This window comes from Sinohyriopsis cumingii, chromosome 15 (genome assembly GCF_028554795.1).
Source record: "Sinohyriopsis cumingii isolate HCF-2022 chromosome 15, ASM2855479v2, whole genome shotgun sequence".
NCBI lineage: Eukaryota > Metazoa > Mollusca > Bivalvia > Unionida > Unionidae > Sinohyriopsis > Sinohyriopsis cumingii.
This window is the reverse complement of record NC_142975.1, coordinates 8,137,723-8,162,781: the sequence shown is the minus strand read 5'-3', so window position 1 is coordinate 8,162,781 and position 25,059 is coordinate 8,137,723. Positions and strand designations below refer to the sequence as shown.

At 35.4% G+C, this 25,059-nt stretch overlaps 1 protein-coding gene across 3 annotated transcripts in view; it reads left to right on the top strand.

The window, feature by feature from the left end:
- LOC149781228 (uncharacterized) overlaps window positions 1-18,331 on the top strand; it is an 82,172-nt gene extending 63,841 nt beyond the window's left edge. For 2 of the 3 annotated variants that reach the window (XM_089935312.1, XM_089935311.1), the window contains exons 9-10: window positions 1,224-1,445; window positions 4,808-18,331. In XM_089935312.1, the coding sequence (XP_089791438.1) occupies window positions 1,224-1,445; window positions 4,808-5,642 (1,057 nt within the window). In that variant the 3' untranslated portion in view covers window positions 5,643-18,331. The remainder of the gene's footprint in view (window positions 1-1,223; window positions 1,446-4,807) is intronic. The other variant, XM_089935313.1, reaches the window with a different exon arrangement.
- The last annotated feature ends 6,728 nt before the right edge of the window (window positions 18,332-25,059 follow it).

Sequence of the window (25,059 nt, the reverse complement as noted above, 5' to 3'; positions counted from 1 at the left end):
ACCATCAAACAAAATAGGTGATAATGAAATAACTGAATAAAGTAAATTTTAGCTGTACACTATTTACAGGTTAAAACACGGTTGGGTTCAAAAAGTGTAAGGTGAAGGTGCTTAGTGCCCTCACAGGTGCTTGGATCAGTCAGGAAAACATCAAACCTTACATACATCATGTCCATATATTTTTATATATATGGTCAAAGTAGAGTGTTAATTTATTTATAGTCATCCAAGCCCCAGGGATTGCTATTTGGCAAAATGATGTTCAAAAGTGCAAGGTGAAGGTGCGAAGTGCACTCACAGGTGTTTGGATCAGTCAAGAAAACATCAAACCTTACATACGTCATGTTCGTATATTTTTATATATACATGGTCAAAGTGGAGAGTATATTTTGTTAATTTATTTATAGTCATCCAAGCCCCAAGGATTGCTATTTGGCAAAATAATGTTCTCTGGGTACAGTGTCAAATACTAGAATTTAGAATATAAATTCTGGGCATAGACCCATAGTAAATAGGTTGAGGTATTGCATGTTGGTAAAAACTGGTTATATGCATATTGAGATATTGCATGTTGGTAAAAACTGGTTATATGCATATTGAGGTATTGCATGTTGGTAAAAACTGGTTATATGTATATTGAGGTATTGCATGTTGGTAAAAACTGGTTATATGCATATTGAGGTATTGCATGTTGGTAAAAACTGGTTATATGCATATTGAGATATTGCATGTTGGTAAAAACTGGTTATATGCATATTCACTTGCTAGTGCATAGAGCTTCTTATGATTGAAGTTTGTGCACTTAATATTTTTATTGTCCAAAGACATTTTTTAAGAATGTTCACTTTTTTTTTATTCTTGTATATGCACATGTACAAGTCCCTAAACATTATCATGCATCATCATCAATACTGTTGTATTTATAGCATGACTTGGGGTGTTTCACAGCTGGGTTCATTTGTCTTTAACTCTCCATCCCTGGGACAGGGTCTGAGTAAGTCTAAGAATGATAGGAGAGTAATAAAATGGGAACTGGAATAGTCAAGAAAAGCACTGGGTCATTCATCCATTTGACAGGATTCTGTAATGGGAAATGAATTGGATGATTTATTAGAAGAAAAATTTATGATGGGGATATACTTCTTTTATATGGATTACTAGTTTTATGCATATTTTTATGTAACTAAAAATCTGTTAACAATTTATCTTGATCATTTTTACAGTCCTGAGAAGATTGATGTCCCTACTGGGGTTAAAGTACCTTTACCTGATGGCTGGGTCCCATGGGATCTAGCACATGCCTTTGAACTGGTGGAGCTGAAACAAACCTCTGCTAAATTTAAAAAGATCAAACGTTCCTTCTTGACCACTCTTAATCCGAAGGAATTTCATACCATCTCTATCTGTAGAGTGCAGAACATGGAGTTATGGATGGCCTATGATGGGTTAGTATTATTTCTATAAAATACTGATAGGAACTTTACTTTGTTTTACCACTCCAATTAGCTGTAAAGGCAAGTGAGCTTTATGATGGCATGGCCCTGTATCATACATCACCTTTCATGTTATTCATCATCTGTTGGTCAACAATTGTTTGTTACCATTCTGGAATCCATATTTTTGATCCATTTCCATTCAGCATTCTGATGACCGCTCCAGTGGCCTAGTGGTTAGAGCATCCGCCTCAGATGCGGGAGGTTATGGGTTCGATCCCTGGCCGAGTGATACCAAAGACTTACAAAAATGGTACTAACAGCTTCCTCGCTTGGTGCTCAGCATTACGAGGTTAGTGTTAGGACTGGTCAGCCTGGTGTCAGGATAATGTGACTGGGTGTGACACCATGCTACATGTCTGCAGCATAATGCCCCAGTGCTAGACATCACTATAAACTGTCACACTGCAGACATCGTAGTGATATGACTGAAAAATTGTTAAAGCTACATTAAAAAGCCAAATCACACACACACACACATTCTGATGAGTTCGATAATGAGTGAGATCAATTGATATTAATGAGGTGATCTTGCATCTGATTGGCTAACCTTAATACCAGTCTGGAGGACATATTTAATATTTGATGTGATTAAACTTCAAATATATGCTTCCATCACTAACATTTCAGATGAGTTTGAAAATGGTCAAGATACACACATACAAATGAAGTGATTTTGAATCTGATTGGCTGACCTTAAAAGGTCAGATTTCTGATCCAGTTTTGATCTGGCAAAGCTGCAATGATTAAAACTTGGAATAAATGCTTGCATCATAAAAACCTTTGATGGGTTTAGTAATGAGTGGTATGCATGCATATTAATCAGGTAGTCTAGCCTCTGATTCTCTGAGCCTGTTACCATTTTTGGTCAGATTTAATCATCAGATTTATAATTTTGTGCCAGAACACAATATGTGATGTGGAAAATGAATTTTTACTCCTAAACACAAAAGCATGGTCTTCTTAGTAAGAAAGAGCTATATGCCCATAATCTTTATAAACATAGTTGAGCTTAATTGTCATGGACAGTATATACAGTTGATTGTCATATTGATGATGAAATGGTGTCAGAATTTTGGTAAGAGTTATTGCCCTTTATTACATGGCACTGTATTGTACTCTCTGACTGAATATCGTGATTGCAACTAGTGGATCAGCTTGAAACTTTTACCTGTTATGTTCATCATCAAAAACTGCACATACAGACAATGCACCGTGCCCATGGATTTTTTTTAGCGCAGCTTATCGAAGACCAAAATAACTTTTGTAATGGGCCTGCATCTCTCATCCATTTATGTTCCATTAACTGTTGTGTATACTGGCTACTCCTAATCTACTTGAAAGAAAGTCATGAAACTTGCTTTACATTTCATGGAGGGGGGGGGGCGAGTGGTCTAAAGCGCTTTTTGTTACAGATCACTGCCATCTCACTTGTCTGCATGGGTTTGAGTCTCGGATTCAGCCAATTTGGGTATGTGAGAAGGCTTGCCAGTAGCTTCTCATGGGTCAGTGGTTTTTTCTGGGGTTTTCCCGGGTTCCTCCTCCACCATTATTACTGGCCGCCATGTATAGCCAATCGTGTGCTGAAAAATGGCGTTAAACCCTACAACAACAACATTTCATCTTTGGTCTGGTTGTTCCTAAATGTCATGACAAGTCAGTATGTCAAGGTCAAGATCACATCCATGAACAAGGATTCTATCCATGTATGGATATAATTTTTGAACCAGTTTATATAATTTAATAGCCCATTATATTCCTCATCTTAATAGTGTCCTGTATTTTTGTAGTCACACCTGATCTTCATGGTCAAGGTCACAACAAAGGAGTGTCACTTTTAACTCCTACATACATTTTGATGAAACTTAACCCAGGTCCACACCTTATCCATCTTTGATAGCCGATAACCCTGTCTACACCTTGGTATATTGAGCACATATTTATGTGTTTTGGGTCTGTGAATTTCTTGGATGCAGTGGCAAGCCACCGCATCCGATCAAAATTAAGTTGTAAGTTTGTACACTTCTATGTGATTCAGACAAGGGGAGTACACAGCTTCAATAAACTTCAATACCTTTCACTAAAATACACCTGTAATGGCTTCGCTCTTGTACATAGTCATACTTTTGATGTTAAACTAACAAAGTATCCTTTTCAGATCAATTGTCACCACCATTTTTGGCCAATGTGCAATGCACCATGCTATTGGTTAGTGAGCATTACATACTAAGGGAGGCAACACATGAAATCCAATAGATATCACTGTGACAAAGCACCTGTATAGCTGTTCTGTCTGCCAAGATGTAGATAGGGTTATTGGAACTTTGGCTAGCAAAGATGCACCTTATCTTAGAACAGTCAAGTCCATAGTTCAGAGGTCAAGGTAGTAGGGAAAAGGTCATGAGACAGGCATATCATGTGATGCTTCCTGTACTCTTGTTATGTTGAGTATATACTTGTCTAAGTGCGTTCAACAAAATGGCAGGGGAAATGTTATTCTAAGTAGATAATTATATATATATATGGCATAACAGTGAATGAGTGTCATTAAAAGACTTCTTATGATATCTTGTTCATTCTGAATAAATGGTACTGACAAGATCAGTATTGTGGACATGACAGCCGTCTTCAACCCCCTGTTATGACTACTCTTGAAGGTATAGTCCTATCAACACTATAGTATTATTCAGCTGGTTCTGGTTGAAAATGGTGCTTACCTGATGCAAACATGGCAAGCTGTTAAAGACAGATCCTGGTATGTGTCATTGTGTATATGGATATTGTGGTAAACAAGATTGCTGATAAATACTCGTCTAATTGGTTTGTAATATACCTGTCTGTTTTAATAGCCAGGTATTTGCTCACACTTGTATATGTCAAACCCTTTAGTTTTTAACGCCATCATATAATGAAGATATTTAATTAAGATGACTTGAAGTAATTGTTCATTCTTGTATGTTTTTGGTCATGGACTTCCTATATGGACTCACTTATTAGATGAGCCCTATTGCAAATGCAAAGACCCAGATCTGCCATTGCATAAAGCACAAGCAGGTCTGGGTCTGTGCAGTTTGTTAGAAGTAATCAGTAGAGCAAACAACATTGACCTTGATCTGCAGACACATTATGCTACAGCAGATCAGAATTTTTGTTCTTTACAGTTTGACTTATAAGTGAGCCTACATGGAACATATAAAAAGAAAATTGAAAATAAATGTGCACTATTCTCTTACAAGATTTTATAATTGTTGCATATTTTGTCAGGTGATGCCAACAAGGCAATAAATGTTCTGTATTTTGTCATTGTGTTTCAGGCAGAAACAGAGCATGAAGATCAGCTTGGAGAGAGCCGGTCAGACTAAAGAAGTAGACGAGAGGAACCTCTTCCATGGCACAGACTCCCTGGACACCGTGCAAGGAATTTGCACCAACAGTTTTGACTTCCGCCTTTGTGGCAAACATGGGACTGCCCTTGGGAAAGGGGCTTATTTTGCTCGAGATGCCAAGTACAGTCACAGATACACAAATAGTTCCAATACTGCAGCAGTTAGGTACATGTTCTTAGCTAAGGTCTTGGTAGGGGAGTATACTACTGGTTCTGCCAGCTACTTACGGCCCCCAGAAAAACCAGGTGGTACAGCACACCAACTGTTTGACTCGTGCGTTGACAATGTAGACAGCCCTGCTTTATTTGTGGTCTTTGATTTGAAGCAATGCTATCCAGAGTATCTCATCTGCTACAAAAGCCTTGAAGAGTTCCATAACGAGGAGGCAACCTTGATCACGCTGAATGAAAATACCACACCTTCTCTCATAGAACAGATTCAGCCTTTATCAATACTGGATCAGCCTATTGAACCTGCATTAGATATCCATAGGAGTTCATCTTCAGTAGAGAAGGGCAATGTCTTGGCTATGTTTGATCCATTTTACAGCCCTGAACCACTTGAGGGGACCTTTTCTTTTACAGAGAGTTCCAATGACAATATCAGCTCTCATTCTGAGAATCTGCCCTTATCTTCCTCTCAAAGGTCAACTGATGCATCTGGCAGCCAGACGGTATACCTGACACATGCCTATGGAGTAGATGACATTGAGTCCAGAGTAAAAAATTCCTCTGCTGAACAAGAAAGTTGTTGTATACAGTAAATGTATTCTGACCCTGTTTCTTAGATTGTTAATTCTAGACTTCCATTTGAAAACACTTCAGTATAATTTTCGGTTTTGCTTAAGAAAATTGAAGTTACCATAGTAGCTATTCATTGGTACTATTTTAAATTAATGTTTGATTAAAGCTTGAAACTGCAGCTTTCTGAGTATCTTATTATGGCCTGATCTGATAATATAAGGAAGAAACATAAAGGTAAATATTTTGACAGATGTCATAATTTGGTCAAGAAAAGAAACTTGCATATACATTCTACATTGTAAATGATATTTCATAATGGTTTGTACAGCCTTGAAAAGTCAGACTTTTTGCATGCAAATCATTGGATTTATCTAAGAGAACAGGACTCCATGAGCCCATCTTAAAACAGTGTGTCAGTCACTATGAATATGCATTTGGTACCAGTTTAATTTTGAAATGCAATAATTCATTGTTTATATCTGTGAATTCCATTTGTTCATTAAGTGCTGGCAGAATTCCATTGGTTCTTTCAGTACTGGCTAATTTCCATTGGTTCTTTCAATACTGGCAGAATTTCATTGGTTCTTTCAGTAATGGCTAATTTCCATTGGTTCTTTCAATACTGGCAGAATTTCATTGGTTCTTTCAGTACTGGCAGATTTATATTGGTTCTTTCAATTCTAGCTGGGGACTTTGAGTTGAAGAGATTATATATAATAAGGTCTGATATAGTAGTTGAAAATGTTATTTTTTATATTTTAAATGTTTTTTGGTGAAATCCTATCTTGAATTTTCAGTAATAAGGATTGAAACATAATGGAAAACTAGTGTGTGTTTTTGTAGTGCATTTATTTCAAGTTTAGTGTTGGCATAGACTTGAATAAATAATATAATAATACCGGACATTCAGTTTATGACTACGTTAAATGTACTTTTAAAAAAAAAACATTTATGATTGCGTTAATTTACACAACGTTGTTCTCATGGATTATCTACTTCTAGTTTGACAGTAGCAAGAACTTTAACTGAATCCTTGTCATGGTAATTTGTTATTAATATTGGCTTGATTTATATTGTGAATAAACAAACAAACTTAGTCATTTGCACATGATTTAAATGAAACAGACTATTTGTGAAATGTGAGCTTAATGTGATCTATTCTACAGTAACACTCTAACCAATCATGACAAAAACCAAACATTGGGGATTTCTTGAAGGAGACCTTAATCTCTTTAAAATGTCCTTTCAGATCAAAACCAGCTGACAAATCTGTATTAATGCACCCATTGCTTAATAACTTGAAAGTAGTGGAGGCCATGAAGATTAGCCGCAGCATAGCTGTAATGTGAGATATCTAGGGAGACCCAAATTATGATTGATGGAGACTTTAATCTCTTTGAAATGTCATTTGAGATCAAAACTAGGTGACAGATCTGTAATAATGCACCCATTGCTCAATAACCTGTGAACAGTGGGGTCTGCGAGACATGTCCTGTAAATATGTTGATTTAATCTCTTGGCTGATTCCTAAAAATAATGATATTAGATGGCACAAACGTTGATTTAATCTGTGGTTTGAAGTCGTTAATTCCTATAATAATGATTTTAAGTGGCACAATACACTTTTTTGCTGATAAAACATGGCATTAATTCATATGGTTTGTAATAATGAAAACAGTTGGCACATGGAAGATGCTTGGTCCTGGAACAATACATTCAGATCCATAAAATAAAATCGACTAAAAAAGAAAGAGAAAAGATTTGCATTTCATTAGAACTTGCAGTTAATTCTAAAATTTATCACTGCAATTTTTTGAGAAAAATCCTTTGATTAGCTAAAGGCAAAAAATTCTGAATTTGTTTGAGAATTTGAGCAAAACATTTGGCTCACCGAACACCCAGATGATACTGTTACATTAGCACCTTTCCTGTATTGTCATCCACTGGAGAAGATCAATCCATTAATTAGCTCGTGTCATCATGTCTAAGGACCATTATGATCTTAACATTTGACAGAATTAATCCAGCAATGCCATTCAGCAGGCATTTAATTAGGTTATTACAGAAGCACTCAGGAGTATCTCCTTAACGGTCATTTGACTCTTTTTTTTTTTTTTCTTCACATTTGAATTTTAGTATTTTCACTAAATCACGTCATTGTGAGTCTTAATTCATAGTAATCGTAACACTATAGTAACATCACTATCATTAGTTATGGAAGTGATGGATATAATAACATTACTAAATCTGGTATTCCATCACTTTGTTTATAAGATTTCCTTGATATCGGCAGTCTAGTACAGTTTCTGTATCCAATAAGTATGATATCAGATTTTTCAATAGGGGATAACTAGTAGAATAATATTAGTATGAAAAATTTGTTTGATCTGTGAGTTAGACCATTTTTGCAAGTAGCAATGATATTGGTTCTCAAAGCATCCATTTATTGCCTTGCTATTTTTGTACTGTATATGCCTAGTTTGATTATGTTCTTGAAAAATAGGTCTATATATAAATTTTGTTGAATATTAATGGAGGTTTTTTGTATGAACTTGTCGGTTGGTTTTTTTTTCTTCTTCTGTTTTAGTTTTGTGTGCATCATTGTAATTTGTGTATAAATATACATATAGTAAAGGTCCACAATGAGTGTTAGTTCATACATATTATTTTTATTATTATTATTATTATTATTACATGTATTATTATTATTATTTTGAAATTTATGGAAGCAGTCTTTGAATTAAATCAAGTCTGGCCTCAAACGTATCTGGGGAAATTCTCTGAAATGACAATAGTTAGTTGATGTTTTATATAGACATAAGTTATTGTTTCACTGAATGGAAGCAATTGTGTGTGATCACTTTATACAAGTTTCTTGTATGAAAAGGTTGATAAGGTGACAGTGGTGACAGGTTATGTATTGCATGGTGCATGTATGGTATGACAGAAGATTTCCTGCAGTTACAGAATTACTGCCTTACATTATGCAAGGCAGTTGAAATATAGTAGAGCATGTAACTAATCATGTACTTTTTTTTCCTTTTGAGAAGCACAAGATAAACCAAAACTGAAATGCAGATGTTCTTTTTTGCAAAGCCATACACAATGCACCAGCAAGTCTTAGTTGTGAAGACATGCACAACACACCATCAAGTCTTGGGTGAGTATGGACACATTAGAATATGAAGTCATATACAATGCACTAGTCAGTCTTGATGGCAAAGCCATACATAACACACCAATAAGTCTTTGGGTTTTAAGGGGGCGTTAGAGTGTGAAGTCACACATAACACTTAAGCAAGTCTTAAGGTACTATGGAGATATTTGAATGTGAAACCATACATAACACACCATTAATTCTTACGATAGTATAGTGGCTGTGGAATGTGAAACCATATGTGACACACCATTAAGACTGGGTAGTATAGAGACAGTGGAATGTGAAGCCATACATAACACACCATTAAGACTTACAATAGTATAGTGGCAGTGGAATGTGAAGCCATACGTGACACACCATTAAGATTTGGGTAGTATAGAGACAGTAGAATGTGAAGCCATACATGACACACCATTAATACTTACGATAGTATAGTGGCAGTGGAATGTGAAACCATACGTGACACAATTAAGACTTGGGTGTATAGAGACAGTGGAATGTGAAGCCATACATGACACACCATTAATTACGACGATAGTATAGTGGCTGTGGAATGTGAAACCATACGTGACACACCATTAAGACTGGGTAGTATAGAGACAGTGGAATGTGAAGCCATACATAACACACCATTAAGACTTACAATAGTATAGTGGCAGTGGAATGTGAAACCATACGTGACACACCATTAAGATTTGGGTAGTATAGAGACAGTAGAATGTGAAGCCATACATGACACACCATTAATACTTACGATAGTATAGTGGCAGTGGAATGTGAAACCATACGTGACACAATTAAGACTTGGGTGTATAGAGACAGTGGAATGTGAAGCCATACATGACACACCATTAATTACGACGATAGTATAGTGGCTGTGGAATGTGAAACCATACGTGACACACCATTAAGACTGGGTAGTATAGAGACAGTGGAATGTGAAGCCATACATAACACACCATTAAGACTTACAATAGTATAGTGGCAGTGGAATGTGAAGCCATACGTGACACACCATTAAGATTTGGGTAGTATAGAGACAGTAGAATGTGAAGCCATACATGACACACCATTAATACTTACGATAGTATAGTGGCAGTGGAATGTGAAACCATACGTGACACAATTAAGACTTGGGTGTATAGAGACAGTGGAATGTGAAGCCATACATGACACACCATTAATTACGACGATAGTATAGTGGCTGTGGAATGTGAAACCATACGTGACACACCATTAAGACTGGGTAGTATAGAGACAGTAGAATGTGAAGCCATACATGACACACCATTAATACTTATGATAGTATAGTGGCTGTGGAATGTGAAACCATACGTGACACACCATTAAGATTTGGGTAGTATAGAGACAGTGGAATGTGAAGCCATACATGACACACATGCTAATATTAGAGTATTATTTAGACATTGGAATAATGAAGCCATAGGGTAATATGGAGACATTTGAATACTAAGCCATAACACAGGAACTAATCTTATTGAGATGTGAATAATATTGTAATTCTACATATAAGGTAAAGTTTTATTTTTATTATGTTTTCCTTTGTTTTTGTTATTGGAATGCCATTTTTTTAATCTTCTTGATTGATGGATTGTATAGTTTGAATGTTATTTATCTTTGTTGGGTTTGATCTTCCATACATGATTAGTAAAACCACACGTTTATTGGGAAAGCTTTATAAGGAGAACCAAAAAGATTGAAATAAATGCAAGAATAAGCCTTGAGCTGAAGAAGGATTGTTTGCTGAGTTTTCATTGCATTACTTTTAATCAGCTCTTCTGTGAAATGGTTTGGAATGGAATGGATCAGTTTTAGAGTAATGGAGTTGGTTTGTGAAAAGGGGAGTGAATTACAAAGAGATAGTCACATGATGGGAAGTCAGGAAGAAGCTGTACTTAGTGAATAACTTTTAATCAACTCTTTTTTGAAATGGTTCGGAATGGGATGGAACAGTTTTAGAGTGATGGAGTTGGTTTGTGAAAAGAGGATTGAATTACAAAGGGATAGTAACAGGATGGGACTTCAGGAAAAATCTGTACTAAGAGAGAAACTTTTAATTAGCTCTTCTGTGAAATGGTTCGGAATGGGATGTAACCGTTTTAGAGTGATGGAGTTGGTTTGAGAAATTTGTGACAAAGGGAGTGAATTACAAAGTGGCGGTCAGGAAGAAGATATACTAGAAAGGTTTACTTAAAGGGTTAGCAGTGATAGTTGAAGGTATAGTGCATGTTGGGTAGATATTTTATAATATGAAAAATTTTGGTTTGAAGAAAATTTAGAGTTAAGATGATTTGAGGTGCAGGGTATCAACTTGATTACATGAATACAGTTCATGCTTTTTGGGATTGTTACATTTGCATATTGCCTCTTTTCAAATTGTAATCAAGCTATAGATAGATATTTATTTAAGAATTAAGGTTGAGAGTGGTTCAAGTTGAATCTATTATATGTGTATTGAATACCAGATAAAGGCGGAAAGTTTTAGGTTGGACTATTTAGCACATCGGTTGTAAATTGTTATTGAACATCATCAGTCTCACCATCAGCACTTAGGTATTATTATAATTATTTTTGTTCTCTAACATTTGGTAGAGGGAACTTTATTCTTGTAACATTTTTGTGTATTTTAAGAACGTATGAGAATGTGTCATTGTAAAGTGTACGATATGTACTGGCTTATAAGTCAAGTCAGATTGCAAACAAGATTGATTTTAATTGCATTATGAGCTGACACATTCAGGTCTGTGTTGTTTGTTTTACTGATTACTTGTAACAGACTGCTTAGACCCAGATCTGCCAGCATCTAGTTGACAGCACATAATTGACAGCATATAGTTGACATTACATAGTTGACAGCACATAATTGACAGCATATAGTTGACAGCACATAATTGACAGCACATAATTAACAGCATATAGTTGACAGCACATAGTTGACAGCATATCGTTGACAGCAGATTATAAGTTTACAATTTGCAGTTGGACTTGTGAGCAAGTATATATTGGAATTAAGAGAATTATCAGTAATTTCTCTATGCATAATTATTTGTTGATCTGAGAAAAAAAATTAATTCATATTAGCTATTCTTAAAATCACAGAAAAAAGTTTTGTTTTGAGTCCAGTACAATTGTGAAAGAGAATAACACCTCTTGAAGATATTTATTCCTTTTTTTCTTATGGCTGTGTATTTGCACAGCATATTGAAACTGTTGACCAATTTATCTGTAAAGCACTGGAACACAGGTTTCAAACTTTTTAAAATTATTTTGAATACTGGAATTAAATTATGGGTGTTTTATAAATGTGTTATAACTCTATAATCCATTAATTGGTAATTTTTTTCAGATATATTATAAAATGTAAATTATAAAATGTAAATCACTTTGAAGTACATACATTTCTTGTGTATCAGTCATTATATCTCAATATGGATAGTACTCGTCAGTATCAGTCAGTATATCTCAATATGGATAGTACTCGTCAGTATCAGTCAGTATATCTCAGTATGGATAGTACTTGTCAGTATCAGACAGTATATTTCAGTATGGATAGTACTCATCAGTATCAGTCAGTTTATTTCAATATGGATAGTACTCGTCAGTGTCAGTCAGTATATCTCAATATAGATAGTACTCGTCAGTATCAGTCAGTATATCTCAATATGGATAGTACTCATCAGTTTAAAAAAGCGCTTTCAGTGTGTTCTGGTGCTGAAAAAATAGTGTTTTTTGAACATATTGTGTATTGCTCTTTTTTTGCCTTATTGCTGTTTATTTGCTTAACATATTGAAATGGATGATCAGTGTATAAATGCTATGGTCCCAGATTTTTAAAATAATTTTAATTAGTTTGAATAATCACATGAAACATAGCTGATTTAATTGAATGTTGTAATTTTGCATAATCAGCGAATTGATTTTTTTTATTTTTTAAATCTGTTAATTGCAAACTGTTTGGAAGTACAAGCCATTCATTTGTACGGGTTATAACACCTCACAACAGATAATTACTTATCAGATTAGGAATGCAAGGCAAAGGGAGACAACTGTACATGAATCTGGGATTTGCAAAGTGTTGTATTGAAACTTGAGTTGCTTTGAGTTGATTATAGGCCAATTTCAGACAATTTTACATGAAAGTGGTCGTTTATTTTTGTTGTTGGGTTTTTTGTTCATACAAAGTGTTTGGTAATCTTCTTTCCATGTTTAAAACATTTTTTCTCTCTAGTCATAGACTTGTCATGATGAATAATAAGCCTCATTATGACATTATATGTCTTTTTATACTTAATATTTATTATCTCTGCTGAATATTGTATGAGTATAATATTGTCAAGTGTAATTGACACCTTAGAAAAATAGAAATTATTTCAATTACTCATCAGCAGAACTGTTTCTTTTAAACCGGTTTTGTTGTTGGAAAAAGGTATGCTAATGAGTGACACAAAACCTTCTAAGTATCTGGTGAAATGCTCACTATAGACTTAGGATCTTAAGGAGACTGGATAGTACAGTAATACTGTAAATAATGTAATTTTTATTATTTCCATACGTTTTCTTTTGTTTATGAATTTTGAAATTTCATTGTTATTGCAGGGTTCATACAGTCATTGAAGGTCTTTGACAGTTTGGGAAAAATGAAATAGTATTTTCAAGGTCTTGAAAGTTCGGGAAAATCGAGCAGATTACCCTGAGGTCTTTAAAAGTCTTTGAAAATTTAAATAAACCCAAACATTTCCAAAAATTTCCATAATCACCAATACAATTGTCCTCAGTTATTATATTTGGATGTAAGCTTTCTGGGTTTGTTTCTTTTTATGACCTACTCAGTTTTATTTCATCATTAAACAATATTGTAGTATTTTGCATTTGTTGTTTTCTCATTTAACATAACTTGTGTACAAAATGTTAGTGAAAATAGGTCTTTGACGTCTATGTTTGTGGTCTTTGGAAGTTTGGTTAAAGTCTTTGAATTTATCATTCAGAATTCTGTATGAACCCTGTATTGGTAAATTATAAAGTTTAGTTTTATTTATCTTTGTAAGGTTTGATGTGTCTGCTATATATGTAGGATGCACAGTTAGCAAAAATCAAACCACATTCCTCATTGCACATATGGGAAGCTTTGGATTAAAATCCATCAGATTGAAACACTTTGACACACCTGCCAAAAATAAACCCAACCTTGATCCTCTGTAGAAGATCTTTTGAGTTTCCATTCCTCTCTTATTAACTGAATCATTTCTTTGAAATGGCTTGGAACCATTGTACTATATTAGAGGTGGTTTGAGACTAAATTACACAGGAATAATTATAGGATGGGAAAATCAGGAAGCAGCCCTAAGCTGGCTTTACGATGTGAGATGACTTACTGAATTTGTGCAATTCATGCTCTTTATGACTATTCCACTGTTTTCATGTTTTTTTATTTATTATTCTTATCTGGAATAATGGCTCATTCACTACAATAACATAGCATATCCACATATTCAGTGTACATGTTACTAGTGATTAATATATGTTCCTGTGGCCAGAATTGACCTCTCTACACCATGTATGAAGCGCTGTCCCCATATGGGAGATAACTCTTTGACAGACAAGTGCAAAATATGCCATCCTCATCGCTAGAATGTAGACCACAGTTGGCTGATCTTACGTCAAATGTTTCACCTGATTTTGCTAGAGATATCAATTTTTACATTGAAAAACAGATGACAGGAGTTGAAGAATTTCAGTGAAGGATACAAATCGTGATGGAAACATTTTGAGGATAACATCATATTAAAGCCGACATAGATATCACTTACACACTACTTGTCAGGCAGGATAAGTTACAGGATTCTTTATGCTTTACTTGGACAGGTGCTCTTTTAATAGCATTGATACTTCCAAGGATTATGCAATGTCATCTTAAGAAAAACTGTTGATGGTCAAGAGTGTTATGGCAGACAATTCACCGCCAAAATTCTTATATGTGTATCTACTAAAGTCAAAATAAAAATTGGATGTGTTTGGTCTTTGTGAGTCATCCTTTTAAATAGAACAGTTGGATACAGTATTGATTTTTTAAAATTTCCTGAACTGCTGAAAACGTTCAATTGAATGCTTTGTTTCCAAAATATTAAAAAGAGCTGAAAATACCCATATCTAACTATCAGACCCTTTGGATTATGATACCGGCAAACAGTTAAATTCTTAAGGTAAGAAAAAATAATTATTTAAAAAGTTAAGATCTACCCTTCAGTATCAAAATTTAACTTTCTTCTTTTAGTGGGATGATTTGGAGCCAATGTATCAGCTGGCAAAGGATCTGGAAATTCCTGTTAGATATTGTTTACAAAACAATGCAAAAGGAAGGATAATTGTGAATTTAAAAATTAATCTTCAATTTAGTCAGGAAACATTTGCCTTTATCTTTTAAAAATATAGATATACAGTAGTTTGGGGGTTTCTGTACTGTTTTTGATAATTTTTCTTCCATTTCATAAGGACTTGATTAGGCTGTAAAATGTATTATTAATCAAGGCAGGTGAAAGTGATAAGTGTTCAGATAGCTGGAATCATAGCTTATCCAGAAGTGATTTGTTCGATAACTAGGCAAAGGGGTCATGTTTCACAAAAGAATATTGCTTGAAAATAGGATATTTATAAACTTACCTGTGTACAAATGTATTTATTTGAATTGATTTTCAACAGGTGTAGTTTTTACAAAGCCTTTCACAAAGTTTAATCAATCTGAAGCATTTCTGTAAGTTTGTTTTCGGCTTTGGAAAAAACATAAACTTCACACCACTTTCTAATCATTCAGGACATTGGTCATTGCTCCTACACAAACCATAACTAATTTCTTTACCATATTTAAATCCCACTGTCATGTACAAAAATTTACAATGACATGTAACACAATGCAAGAGCATACGATCAATAAGTTTGTTTACTTAGACAACCAACAGAGTGTAGCTTGTCTAAAGTAATGGCAGACAGTGTAACCGTGCATGGAATTCTGAATTTGACTGGCTAATAGCAGCCATAAGTCAATGCTTGTGGAGAGGTCAATTGTACCACAGATGAAGTGGAACTAGGGTTGCAAAGTTTGATCTACCCGATATATGATCAGGTTGCACACTTAGCTAACACCAAACAACTTCTGTAAGCATATTAGGGAAGTGTTGGATGAAAATCCATAAGATTGAAATGTCTCCCATCCTCACCCCAAAAAACAAGAGTCTTGCACTGGAGGAGAATATTTTTGAGTTTCAATTCCTGCCAGTTATTCTAGTCATTCTTTCCAATGGTTTGGAATGGGATGGAACTGTTTTACTGAGTGGTTTGTTTAAGTGAGTAAATACAACATAAATGGTTACTGGATGGGAAACCAAATGTACTTTAGAGGGAGTTAAAAGATGGGAGGTGACTTACTGAATTTGTAAACTTTGTGTTCCTTATGATTTTTGTATTTGTAAATCATTAGTTTTTCAGTTTGCTATTTGTAATATGTACTCACATTTTTATTTGGAATAAATGCTCATTCCAACAGTAGTCGGATAGTGGATACACGGTACTGATGATATGGAAAAGTGAGAACCAATCTGGAAATGGGTGAACATAAAATAGAATATATATGGGTTAGGCTGACCAGGATTGGTTAATGATGTAAGTTATGTTGCAGGAAAAAGAATCTTTTCAGAGCTTATCCTAGTTGTAAGTGAAAAAAAATAAATACATTGTTTTCTTGATGGAATTTCAGTCATTTAACAGTCTAGTGTTTGGAAAACTCATTACTAAAATTAGCAACTGAGTCTTTGGTGCGGAATTGAAAGCACATGTTTCAAACACATGCTGGTCCAGAAAATGCACCCAGCTCATATTCTTTCCTCAACACAGAAGCTGACATCCAGGTTTCATCTATACTGATAAATATAGGTTTGATCATCAGCACTCAGACATTTTAAGTTATTAAATTTTTAATATCATGGTGTTTGCATAGGTTTACTATTGGAACTGAACTAGTACAGTGAGTCCTATAGACAGCCTCAGCAATACTGTGACTCCACAGTTGCAAGTGCAGTTAACTTTACTATACAATCATATGGTTCTATTTGTGGATAACAAGGAAAATGAATACCTTTTGTAAAACACAGAGTGATTTCAGTGGGTTATTAAACACATATTCAGATATATTAATTGTTGTTATAAAGGGGGGAGAGACTATGTAGATTTGACTATGTTAGGTGGAGTGTTTTCCACTTTGTTTTATATCTAAGCAATATATATATATATATATATATATATATATATATATATATATATATATAATTTAGACAATTTAGCATTTATGGAGTAATTACAGTAAGCAATATGATATTTCCTATTTGTATTTTGAAACAAAATGCATCAAATATGATCACTTAGATCTATTCCACCATGCTCAATGGTGATGACCTCTCATGACTTTGCATCCCACTAATTTCTTTCAGTGAATGTTTTGAAAGTTCATATTTTGCATTTTAATGGACTTGTGTCTACCTTATTTAGGTTTTAAATTATATGTCTTTTGAGAGGAACTTTTTGTACATTTTGTAATTTAAATCTCTTCTCCACATGTACATATTGATGGTCACCTTGACCTTTTACCCATTAATTACATAATATGACAAAACCTGGTAATATTTTCCAGCATTAAATGCAAGAGCGGTAAATGGTGTTATTAAAAAAGATATTAAACAAGATAATTCTTATTAGACAGCTTTATTTTAATATTTTTTCTGATTTTTTTAAATAAAGCTGAAATATTTAAATGTTGCCTGGAATCACCATTGCTCTTTAGGTGTACATGAGCTTGCAATATAATTTAATATTCAGTAATGTAATCTTTGACAAGCAGGACTATGAACATTGCTTACTTATGTATTGAACTACTACTATTTCTAGGGCTGTCAAGAAATTCAAGGGTGGATTTAGGACACACGGTACTAATGGTATGGAATAATGGGAACCAGCCTGGAATGGGTGAACCTAAAATAGAGTATATGTGGGTTAGGCTGACCAGGATTGGTTAATAATGTAAGTTATGCTGTAGAAGAAAGGATCTTTTGAGAACTTATCCTAGTTGTAAGTTGAACAAAATAGAGACATTGTTGTTTTTGCTCGAATTTTAGTCCTTTAACAGTCTTGAGTTTGGAACACATATTATTAAAATTAGCACCCAAGTCTTTGGTGTGGAATTGTAAGCACATGTTTAAAAAACCTGGAGGTCCAGAGACTGCCACAGGTCATAACCTTTCCTCAACACAGAAGCTGACATCCAGGTTTCATCTATACTGATAAATATAGGTTTGATTATAAGCACTCAAAAATTTTAAGTTATTGAATTTTTAATATCTTGGTGTTTGCATAGGTTTACTATGGGAACTGAATAAGTACCGCGAGTCCTAGTGTATCCACAATGTACATTCCTTTATTAACGAACAGATGTTTTTGTGACCATAATTGTACATGTACTGTGGATAAAGTTGAGCTTTTTCTTTCTCCAATTTCATTTGTTTTTCTTTATCCAATTGCAGCTGCATTTGCATTTGTTTTTCTTCATCTTTCTGAAGCTCCAGCTTCATCAACTCCAATTCCATCTTGTATTTTAATTCCAGTTCCTTCATTTTTATGTCAGTCTGATACAGACTTACTGATCAAAACCAAAGCGCTTTTATCCAAAACACTCTGTTCTACCAAATACTGAACCAAAATATTTCTTATTTCCTGTTTTGTTAAGGAAGCCTTTACTTCAGAAAGATCGTATTTTCAGGCAAGTTGAATCAGATCATCTTTTTGAAAAGATCTAATTGTTCCTGTGCAGGATTTGAAAGAAAGATTTCCACCTTTGATGACATTTTAGAAAAGCGTTCCAATTTCACCAAGAGTTCAAAAACTAGGGGAATTCAAATGTTAAAAAACAAAAGTTTTATGAAATATTGTATCCAAAATTCAAAATTATCCTTAGGATGAGCGCCCAATTTCTTATGTCACTTGTTTAGGCTTGATTAAACAGTAACAAAGAAAAAATAAAAAATACAAGCTTTTAAAAAATACAATTTATTTCACTGGGAAAAAATTCTGTAAAAATGGGAATAAAATGAACTTAGTTTTATGGAATCAAATCCAAAAATAATCAGAGAATACAATTTTAGTAGACCTAATAACTGATTTCACGTTCGAATTCCGTCGAAAAATCCAAAATGGAAAACGATGACATATGCTACAGTCTGTAGTGTTGAAGTCTACAGAACCTTGTTACAAGAAATAATTATCACTCTGATTTCTGTTTGCTGAATAAATTTTTATATAAAAACCACACTCCTTGTTCCACAATATTACATGAGCACACGTATTTTCCAGAAAAATAACAGAATTAATCCTTTAGAATCCAAGTAGTTTGAAATAACTCTAAACCAAGTAATTCGAAATAACTCCAAACACTTACGTATGTCACTTGGTTAGGCTCGAATAAACAGTAAGACAAGAAAGAGTGGAAAAAACAAGCTTTTAAATATTCAATACTTTGTTTCCCTGGAAAAATTCTGTAAAAATGAAGAAAAAAATATGAACTTAGTTTTATAGAATCAAATCCAAAAATAATCAGAGAATACAATTTTAATTCAGTAGTCCTAAAAACAAAATGTTCAACTGATTTCTAGAAATAAGAATTATCACTCCTGTTCCTGATAGCTGAATAAAGTTTTATTTAAAAAAAACAACCCGTCATTGTTCTACATTATTGCATGAGCACACAAGGTGGTAAAAAAAGGAGCGACTGATCCTATTTGGAGTATTACCACACACAAAATTTCCAGTGTGGTTAAATCTACGGGTAGACCTGCAATCTACAGACTAGTTTCAACTGCTTCTCAACGTGGATATACACTCGAACAATTACAAGTAACTCCTGAAGACACACAATAACCACCGCGATAACTTAACTAGCACCCATACGCCGATTACACTCTAGACATGTCAGAATCACATTTTCATGCGTATGACCAAGTCTACTATCTTTTCTATCCATGATACATTGTCTTGGATCATGAATTTGAATATCGCCGCAACATTATACAATTACAACTTGCACAAAGATTTTTTTTTGTTTGTTGCTGTTTTACTGCTATGACAAATTCAACATCAAAGTCTTGTTTTTCTTTTGTCACCTTGTTTATAATCATTTTTTTCTCTTACTATATCAATATCATCGAGGACATCATTGATGGTTTCTGTAATGTCTATGACAAATCTCCACAGCTGAGATATTCTTCTGACTCTATATACTGCGAGAAAAAATAAGTTTGACCATTCGATCCGATCATCAACAGTCCAAACTCGAGTATCAGAGATGGTTAACCCCTGAGATGAGTAAATTGTCATTGCGTATCCTAACATCCACGGGGATTTATCAGCGCGTTGCGCATCCTCAACAACACTTACATCAACCAAAACAACATCATTTAATACGAGATCTTTTTCTCAGTCTGTTCTGGTATATCGTCGATATTCTGTCTTCGTGTATCAACTGGTCTATAAAAAAAAAAGAGTACACGCAGATCTGAACATTTTTTCTTTATGCAACTGAAATAACCGCTGTTGAAGTGTATCACCAACTATCTTTTTAGTTGCCACTATCATATCATTATGTATCCACACTTGCAGAAAGTCGTTCAGAGAAGTTTCCGAAATTATTTTACGCCTTTTTCACATTGAATTTTATTCGGTTGTAGCCTGACTAATTTTTTTTAAACTCCCTTAATTCTACCTCAAGGGATATGTGATCGTCAGTTATCTCCTCGTAATAATCCACAAAATTCTTTAGCCACCCGTGCGGAGATGACCCAACAAACAGTGTTGGTTGACCGTGATCGCCGCACATTATCACAGCTATATTTTTCAATGACAGACAATCGAGAAACATTTTTAAGATATATTTAGATACTGTGCACACTTCATCCCAAAAAATAATTTTTGGAATTTATTTCTTTTCCATTCGATTAGGAGTCCATGCGTCACCCTTGTATCGAAAAAAGCTATGATAAGTACATGATTTTGCACTCCTCGTTGTTTCATTTCTCTTGCGAGTCTCTGTGTAGATGTTAAAAGAACCATATCATTTGAATTCTATCGAAATAATTCGATCACCCGAATCGTCTTAACAGAACCTCCCAGTCCGTTTAAATAGACCGTCTTGTGTCTGGATACTGGATCATACAGATGCCGCAGACGATAATTCTCGTATATGATTATTTTTGTAATCATAACATCTGTGGATTCAGAACAAATATATAACATTTCTTGTTTTATACTCCATTCGCCCCATGATGCATCAGTACTTGTAAATTGAGTCAGTAATTCCGATCTTTTTTCTTTTCTTTCTCGATATAAAATGAATCCGTTGCAACTCTGACTGCAGTGGTAGGGAATCTATTTATCATCGATAATACATTTATAGAAACATAAGCGAGCATTGAAGATCTTAAATGAGTAAACTGAGGCAACTCACTATCAATATAACCAACAATTGTACCTAATCGTGTTCCGTTAGACAAGTAGGCGTTTTCTCGACTTACACATATATAAGTAGTGAATGGGGATACATTAGCGACAATGGGAATTATCATTACAGAGACCCCTGGGTCAGATTAGCGACAATGGAAATTTAACATGGCGAAAAATCGTGGGTCAGATTAGCGACAAGGGAAATTAACATGGGGAATAAATCGTGGGTCACTCTAGCGACAAGGGGAATTTAACATGGAACTATAGTGTGGGTCTGTCTAGCGACAAGGGGAAATTAACATGGGGAATAGAGTTTGGGCTTTTGGGATTTTTTTTGTTTTTTAAATTTTTTTTTAAAAAGGGGGTAGGCAATGGAAAGGCTATCTCTTTTCGAGAAATATGGCTGGCCCTGAAAAGGGCCTTTGGGTTTATGTTAATATTAATATTAACATAGATGGCATCTGTCACATCTTCTTCTTCTTCTTCTTAAACTCCTTCTAACTGCCGGTCCATACACAAGTACCCTCTTGAGACATCCTTGTCTTTCTATGTAAACTCTCCTCATCCATTGACTAGTATCTGTCCACTTGGACCGGACATACATGAACATGTCCGTCCTAAACATCATGGAAGACACAAGGGTGGATGACTCAACTGTGGTCCACATCTTGAAGCGACGAGAACAAGTGAATCAATGCACTGAACTGCGTTTATTTATAGGTACAGGAAGGATTGAAACGGATTGAGTTCATTCACCAATCCAAACACGCGTTACAAAATTCAGTCAGCCCGCATCCAATCCGAAGAGAGTAGTCTGTGACGTCACGTGGTCTATATAGATTCGTTAGCGCTTGTGTGCAGTCAATCTATGCGACAGTGATTCAACATGACGGAAACTCAGAAAACGATCCATTGGGGTGCACCAGCAGGGGAGACTGCCCAAGGGAACCCGGACTTACTTTCAGAAGAGGTACATTGGGATTTTGTGGATTTTCTTACCTCGCAAGAATTTGTTCCGGAACCTTCGTTACCTTCTTCATTACCGCAAGTGGAGAATTTTAGACAGAGACAGAAAGAAGAATTGGAGAAATTTATGCAACGACAAAAGGAAGCGGAACAAGCTTTTCTCCTACAGCAACAGCAACAGTAACAAGAAGAGGTAAGAAAAAAACAACAGCAACAACAGCAAGAAGAAGTAGCAGCAAAGAAACAAGAGGGTGAAAATCAAACGGTTACGGTACTGTTGGACATTTTAGCGGAGTTAAGAAGTCTGAAACAAATGTATCAGACTTCTTTATCACGACCGAAGAGAATACGACCTTCCCGAGCTAAACACGCCAACCCTGTGACTAAGCCTATCGTACCACCCTTAGTGATTTCAACCCAATCATCAGAAGTAGGCCTCGGCCGTGGCAAAGGCTTAAGACAGTTAAAGTTGATTGGTTAAACTCACCCCTACACCAAAATAAAAAGGCCCTTTTCAGGGCCACCCACTTCTCTCGAAAAGAGATAGCCTTTCAATTTGCCAATAACTCAAAAATCAACAAAAAAAAAAAAAAACCATTTTACCCTTATAGTACATCTCTGTGTATGAGTGCGTGAGTGTAGCTTCTTATTTTAAAATCAAAACTCAAAGACACTTACCTTATATCATTCATGTATTCTTTTATCCATTTTTTACATCCAATTCACAATTCACCACAGAACACTTTAATTAAAAGTTCATTGACTTCTTCTTTCTCCTTGTTTAGTCTCTCTGTTTTTTGAATTTCTTCACCGTTTTTTCCTCATTTTCTTCCCTTCTTCTTTTCTTCTCCTGTTTCTTTGCTTCTTTTAAATAGAATTGTCTTCTTTCTTCCTCTGAAGAATCCCTCTCTTCTTTCAACGAATCCCTCTCTTCTTCCGAAGAATCCCTCTCTTCTTCTGAAGAATCCTTCTTTTCTTCTGACTCCTCTTGTTTCTTTTTTGGGCAATCTGGAGACCAATGTCCTTTTTCTTTACAATAATAACAGGTATCTTGACTTTTGTCTTTTTTAGCCCCTGTTTTTTTTCTTTTTTGACGGTCTGGACACTCTGAAGACCAATGCCCTTTCTTCTGACAGATATAGCAAGTATCTTGACTTTTATCTCGAAAGGAAGGAGAGTAGTCCGTCGGCTGGTCTGAAGAGAATTTTCTAATGACCCCTCGCAAAGCTCTGACGAAACGTTCCATCTGGGTAGTCTCTTCCATCGTTGTGCTCGGCTTGAGAGTGAAATGAATAGTGAAAGGACAAGACACACACCCTTTTTATATACGCTGGTTTGCCATGACTATAAATTAGTCTATGGTGTTTGAACTTGAGTCATTTGACGTTTTGCACTCAAGATGAAACGATCCTATTCATTTGAGAAGAAAGAAGAAGAAGAAAGTAAGAGGCAGAAACGTGATCTATCGCCTCGTACCAGGGCTGAAATCTTGGCACAAATTCATGCCAGTGATTTTGAAGAGGACATGAGTGAACCAGAATTTGAAACCTCTAAACCAAGTTCACCACCCTTAGTCAATCCTGAAAAATACTATTCCATTCGAGAGACGGAAAAGCGCTCCTCTAGAAAATTTAGAACCACGGCTTACACCTACACGGTGAAGTTTAAAGATTTCAAGGCCGACGTACCCTTGGAGAAAGCAGAAGGGTTTATCACCGAGATGTGCGATTCTTTGCTCACCGCACTCGAGCGACAATGTCAAGCCAAAGAAGACGATCGCTTGACACTATCCATAGATCACGACGGTTTGAAATCCCCTGTTTGGATCGAGTTTAGCAGACCCGCAGAACTAACCCCTTCCAAAGTCATGGACAAGATTCAACACGTACAACAATCTAACGACCAGTTTGACATCACCGATGGTAAAGCCACACTGAAAATGGCCCACGTCTCTCCTCCTCAAGGGACTGGATGCAAAAAGATGTTATTGGTGGACGCCCTTCACAACACCAAAAAGAGTCTCGTCCGAATTAACAACCCTCAAGACCAGATGTGTTTAGCCCCAGCCATCGTGGTGGGACGAACCTATGCCAACAAGAACGACACGGTAGAATGGAAAAGAACCTGGAAAATTATTCAACGATCCGATCGAGCCAAACAACGAAATTAAGCAGAACTCCTGTTGCAACAAGCTGGCCTGTCCAAAGACACACCCTGTGGCATTCCTGAAATGCAAAAATTGCAAGATGCCCTAGCTCCACGCTACACCTTGAAAGTGCACCCTCAAGAAATGCGTGGAACTCTGTTGTTTCGAGGCCAAGATTTTAAGGACGGAAAATACATTCATGTCTATTATCACGATGAACATTTCGATACCATTACCAGTATCACTGGATTCCTGGGATGCGGTTATTATTGTGAGAAATGTGACTATGGTTATAACAATCGAGAGCAACACAAACATTGTGGATGGAAATGCTCAGGATGTTTGGCCTCTCCACCCTGTCTGAGCGAAGAATAAGTGCCTTGTTCAACTTGTCTGCGCACGTTTGTCAGCCCTACCTGTTACCAACAACACTTGAAAACACAAGGTTCACAGAAGAAATGCGCTTGTCAACTACTGAGATTGTGCCCTGCGTGTAGACAAGGCATACGTACCAATAGTACTAAGGCACACGTATGTTCAGGAAAGAAAAAATGTCACATTTGTCACCACATCGTGGACTTGGAACACGAATGCTACGTGCAAAAATACCAAC